Consider the following 5,998-nt stretch of genomic DNA (forward strand, 5'->3'; position numbering starts at 1 on the left):
AATATCATCTCAAAATCTTCGAAAATTATGGGCGTAGTTCTTGACCATAACCGAAAGCTCATGAAAAAAATGCAATGCGGGTTTACTATTACCTCACTATAGGGCGGAAATGTCAACTAAATAATATCAGAACACATAGACACCTTTAAATATTTACAAACAACTCCCACATCCGACTACATACAACAATATAATTGGTAACAATTTAAAGGTCAACAATTCCTCTTAGATATACTTTTTCTATGGTCAGACCCCTTTCTCTGTAAGGAATTTCGTGATGATCGGGTCATAACAATAGACAATTATAAAATTTTTGTTCCATAAATATTAAAGGATCATTACCAACAACGATAGGGGTCTTCACATGCAAAATTTCCTGAAGATTGGTCCATGAACGTGACCTTTATCGTGTCATAATGGATAGACGGACGGACAAACATGACTCAGCTAGTCGAGATATGACGATCGGTATACTTAAAGGTCTAGAACAAATAGCGGTTTTACAGACCCCTTTCTCTGTATGGAACTTCGTGATGATCAGGTCATAATTTTGGCCTATTGTGCGACCAGAAAAACAGACAAAAATAAAATTTTTGGTCCATAAATATTAAAGGATCATTACCAAAAACAATGGGGGTTTCATTGGACAGAACCCGTTCTACATGCAAAATTTCGCGAAGATTGGTCCATGACTTTGACCTGTATTGTATTTACAAATTATAATGGATAGACAGACGGACGGACACACATGTCTAGATCGACTCAGCTAGTCGAGATATGACGATCGGTATGCTTGAAGTTTGGTCTAGGATCAATATTTCGCGGCGTTACAAACTCTTGGGGCTACACAAAGCTATAATACCCTGACAGCATAGTTTTGCAGGATATAATTAAAGCCAATTCGTTTGAAAAACGTCGAAGCTCTATCTTAATAATTGATGTCTCAATGATCCGTGTATAAAATAGCCGTTAATTGAAAGATCAATAACATTTCGGTTAAAGGAATTATTTTTTTAGCCTAAACAACTGAGTGTCAAACTGCCTAGCAATACCTTCTAAGGACTATCGGTACATATAGAAAACATTCAAAAAACCGAAAATAGGGAGTTACCCTAATATGGAGGTCATGTGGATGGACATATATTCATTATTATCAGCACACAAAAATCCAAATAAAGACCTATAATATAAAAAAAATTAATAAAAATAAATGTCGTTTCTACCTTTTCAGCTTTCAACAATGCCGGCAACTCGACATCTGGAGGTTTTGGTGGCCTATTGACATCGGCAACACAGAGTATTTTTACAAATATTATTACTAAAAAGATACAAACTATTACCCAGGCTTTGACCACTGGTCTCAGTTCGGCTAGTTCCGGTTCGAGTGGTGGTTTTGGATTCGGCGCCAAAACCGGTTTATTCACCAACCTTTTGAGTACCAAATTGGGTGGTGGTAGCAGTTCCGGCTCCTACAGCAGCAGTGGCAGTAGTTCCAGTAGCGGCTTTGATCTAAGTTCCAAAACAAATTTGGCTACAAGTTTGTTAAGCAGCAAATTGGGATCGGGATCTTCTTCCACCTCCTATAGCTCTTCCAGCAGTTCTTCATCATCGAGTAGTTCCAGCAGCAGTGGTGGTGGTTTGAGTTTGATTACAAATTTGGCCACCGGTGTTGTTAGCAGTAAATTAGGTGGTGGTGGAAGTTCAAGCAGCAGCAGTGGTGGTGGTATTTTAAGTGGTTTCATTGGTGGAGCAACGGGTATTGCTACGGGTACAACAACGACTACTACGACTACCACAACTACAACCCAAGCTCCAACCACAACAACTACCACGACCACCACCACAAAGGCCCCTGAAGTCAGCATTACCTCCACTACGGAAGATTTAACAGAAGATAAGTATACCGACTTTGGTACAGTCTCAACTGAGAGTAGTGTCAGTTCCACTTCAGGTTATGTTTATAGTACCACCGAGGCCCCTGAAATTACAACTAGACGCCCTGAAACCGGTAGTGCTTTATTAAATGCTGCCATTGCAGCCACTACAATTGAGGATAATGATGATGATGATGATGTTACCACAACAACAACCACTACCTCTGAAACTACACCAACCACGAATGGTGGTTCGGTTGGCGGTACAATTGTTTTTCCTGCTGATAAGGAAATAACAACAACTGTAACAACGACTGGAGATAGTGACAACAAGGGAACTAATGATGGCCAGGATAATGGTTACAGTTATAGCACGAATTCCAACAGCCAGGTGTCGAATGGTAATAAGGATGGTTCCACTGGTTCTGGAAATTCTGGATACAGCTACACCACAACAACCCAAACTTCGACCACGGGTAATGCTGGTCTAGGTGGTAATCAAGGTTCCACAACTCTAACCTCGGAAGAGAAGGGTGCCGATAAGGTTACCACAACTGGCGGTGATTCCGGATATACCTATACCACAACTACCCAAACTTCGACCACAGGTAATGCTGGTATCGGTGGCAATCAAGGTTCCATAACTGGTGGAAATAATGACTCAGGATATAGTTATACCACCACCCAAACCTCGGAAGATAAGGAAGCAGATAAGGTTACCACAACTGGAGGTGATTCCGGCTATACCTACACCACAACTACCCAAACTTCTACCACAGGAAATGCTGGTCTAGGAGGTAATCAAGGTTCGATGTCCTCGGGAAATTCCGGTTCAGGTTATAGCTATACCCAAACAACTGAAGAAAAGGAAGCCGATAAGGCCACAACAACCGGAGGAAATGGTGGCCTCAGTTACACCACCACAACTACCCAAACTTCTACCTCAGGTAATGCAGGTGGTCTAGGTGGTAATCAAGGTACCTCTACAGGAGGAAATTCTGGTTCAGGATATAGTTATTCCACCACGCAAACCTCGGAAGACAAGGCTGTCGATAAGGTTACCACAACCGGAGGAAATGCTGGTTTCAGCTACACTACAATAACCCAAACTTCCACCACTGGAAATTCTGGTATTGGTGGTAACCAAGGTTCTTTGTCCACTGGAAATTCCGGTTCAGGATATAGTTATACCACCACTCAAACCACTGAAGAAAATGAAGCTGATAAGGTTGCCATAACTGGAGGAAATGGTGGTCTCGGTTACACCATAACTACCCAAACTTCCACCACCGGAAATGCAGGTGGTCTTGCCGGTAACCACGGTTCTTCCTCCACAGGAAATTCTGGATACAGTTACACCACATCTACTCAAACTTCCAAAACTGGAACAACCGGTCTAAGTGGTAGTCAAGGATCTTCTTTAAGTGACAACTCCGGCTCTGGTTATAGCATCATAACCACTCAAACCACCACTGAAGAAAAGGAAGCTGAAAAAGAAATCTCTACATCGGTTGAAGATTCTGATTTTACCTTTACCACCACAACCCAATCCTCTGTAGTTGAAAATACCGAAGAAGGATCGGCCTTGGGTGGTAATACCGATTCTGGTTATAGCTATAGTATTACTCAAACTTCTGGAGATAAGGACAACGGAAAAGCCACGGTAAGTGGTGGAAATTCTGGCTATAGCTATACCACCACATCTACCAAAACTTCAACATCTGGTAATACTGGTCTAGCTGGCATTCAAGGCTCCTCTGGTGCTGGAAACTTGGGTACTGGTTACAGTTATACCCTAACACAAAATTCTGGCAATTCTGGAGCCAATAAAGGAATTTCCACTTCAGGAGGTAATACCGGTTATAGCTACAGCAAAACAACAACAAGCAAAACCTCTACAACCGGTAATGCCGGTTTGAGTGGTAATCAAGAAGGAAGTTCAGGTAAGGGTTACAAATATTCCACCACAACCTATCAAACATCGAACCAAGGTGATGCAAATACAGGCTTAGTTGAAGATGTCAACAACAATGAAGTTGGAGGAGGTTACATCTATACCACAACCACCACCACAACTACCCATAAAATCTCCTCCGATGGTACGGAATCACCAATTTTGGTCGAACGCAAAGAGGTCACCTGTAAATATACATCGGATTCGGCCAAACCTGAATGTGATGATAAAATTGTAAAATCCACTGAGGATAAAATGTTGACAGCTGCCTCAAAAATTCAAACCAATACCTTTAATACTCCAATTGTCAATGGACAAACAACAAGCACCGGTTATCGCTACGTAACCTCGAAAGTGGATAGTGGAACCACAGCCAGACCTAGAGGTTTTGGTTTCAATCTGTTTGCCAATGAAATTAACAATAACATTGTAAGACCAACTATCAGCAATCAATATTTACCAGTTTTGTAAGAAGTCAAATCGGAAATGCCAAAAATTTGATAATAGTTTGTAACTGTTGTTTCTTAATTTTGTTGAATAGTTTTTAGTAATACGACAAAGGTGTTTTGGAATTATTTATAAATATTTTATAATATGAAATAAAAAAATGTAAATAGAAACCAATTAAAATTCGAAGTTTTTATTCTTAAGTGTGATATCCACGCCTTGTATAGACCTTGAAAAAATATTCTTTAAAAAATCCACGGCCTGTATAGACCTTGAAAAAATATTCTTTAAAAAATCCACGCCCTGTATAGACCTTGAAAAAATATTCTTTAAAAAATCCACGCCCTGTATAAACCTTGAAAAATATTCTTTAAAAAATCCACGCCTTGTATAGACCTTGAAAATATATTCTTTAAAAAATCCACGCCTTGTATAGACCTTGAAAAAATATTCTTTAAAAAATCCACGCCTTGTATAGACCTTGAAAAAATATTCTTTAAAAAATCCACGCCTTGTATAGACCTTGAAAAAATATTCTTTAAAAAATCCACGCCTTGTATAGACCTTGAAAAAATATTCTTTAAAAAATCCACGCCTTGTATAGACCTTGAAAAAATATTCTTTAAAAAATCCACGCCTTGTATAGACCTTGAAAAAATATTCTTTAAATCCACGCCTTGTATAGACCTTGAAAAAATATTCTTTAAAAAATCCACGCCTTGTATAGACCTTGAAAAAATATTCTTTAAAAAATCCACGCCTTGTATAGACCTTGAAAAAATATTCTTTAAAAAATCCACGCCTTGTATAGACCTTGAAAAAATATTCTTTAAAAAATCCACGCCTTGTATAGACCTTGAAAAAATATTCTTTAAAAAATCCACGCCTTGTATAGACCTTGAAAAAATATTCTTTAAAAAATCCACGCCTTGTATAGACCTTGAAAAAATATTCTTTAAAAAATCCACGCCTTGTATAGACCTTGAAAAAATATTCTTCAAAAAAACCCACGCCTTGTATAGACCTTGAAAAAATATTCTTTAAAAAATCCACGCCTTGTATAGACCTTGAAAAAATATTCTTTAAAAAATCCACGCCTTGTAGTGGTCCTTGAAAAAAATATTCTTTAAAAAATTCACGTCTTGTAGTGGTCCTTGAAAAAAAATATTCTTTAAAAAATTCACGTCTTGTAGTGGTCCTTGGAAAAATATTCTTTAAAAAAATCCACGCCTTGTATAGACCTTGAAAAAATATCCTATAAAAATATTTTTAAAAAAATTTAAAAAGGGAAATATCAAAAAAATTAGCGATTTTCTACCTAGCAAAAATGTAGTCATCTAATTCGAGAAGCAGTGATTCCCATCAATTAATAAGTTAACAAATTCCCATCAGCCCGAATTTAAATAATGACACATTTGTTTTTAAAAATAAAATTCAATCAAAAAACCCCAATTCTAAATTTTAACAACACAAAATTACTTTGCGGAAATAAAATTCTCATTTAATTGGCAATAAAAGTTAACATCCCAAAACCCAGAATTCTTCTCAACGCAAATCTACACCTTTCTAGCAACTATACTCTTCGCTATGGGTATATGAATTTTTGGTTAATATTTTCTGTTTCTTCATAGTCAAGTTCACCCAAAAAGTTTTTGTTTTTGTTGTTTTCTTTCATTTCATCAACAATTGCTAATGAATACTTCCGCTTTATAATCAAAAAACA

The 5,998-nt window shown here is 37.7% G+C and overlaps 1 protein-coding gene across 1 annotated transcript; it reads left to right on the forward strand.

The window, feature by feature from the left end:
* Positions 1–1,231: 1,231 nt before the first annotated feature.
* Positions 1,232–4,299, forward strand: LOC133330423 (uncharacterized transmembrane protein DDB_G0289901-like; the record flags this gene model as incomplete). The annotated part of the gene is made up of 1 exon (XM_061538855.1): positions 1,232–4,299. A coding segment is annotated over one exon (3,068 nt), but the record flags the coding sequence as incomplete, so codon positions are not given.
* Between the last annotated feature and the right edge of the window lie 1,699 nt (positions 4,300–5,998).

Source organism: Musca vetustissima, unplaced genomic scaffold (genome assembly GCF_032173495.1).
Source record: "Musca vetustissima isolate MV318-11 ecotype Yass unplaced genomic scaffold, APGP_CSIRO_Mvet_v1 utg21981, whole genome shotgun sequence".
Classification (NCBI taxonomy): domain Eukaryota; kingdom Metazoa; phylum Arthropoda; class Insecta; order Diptera; family Muscidae; genus Musca; species Musca vetustissima.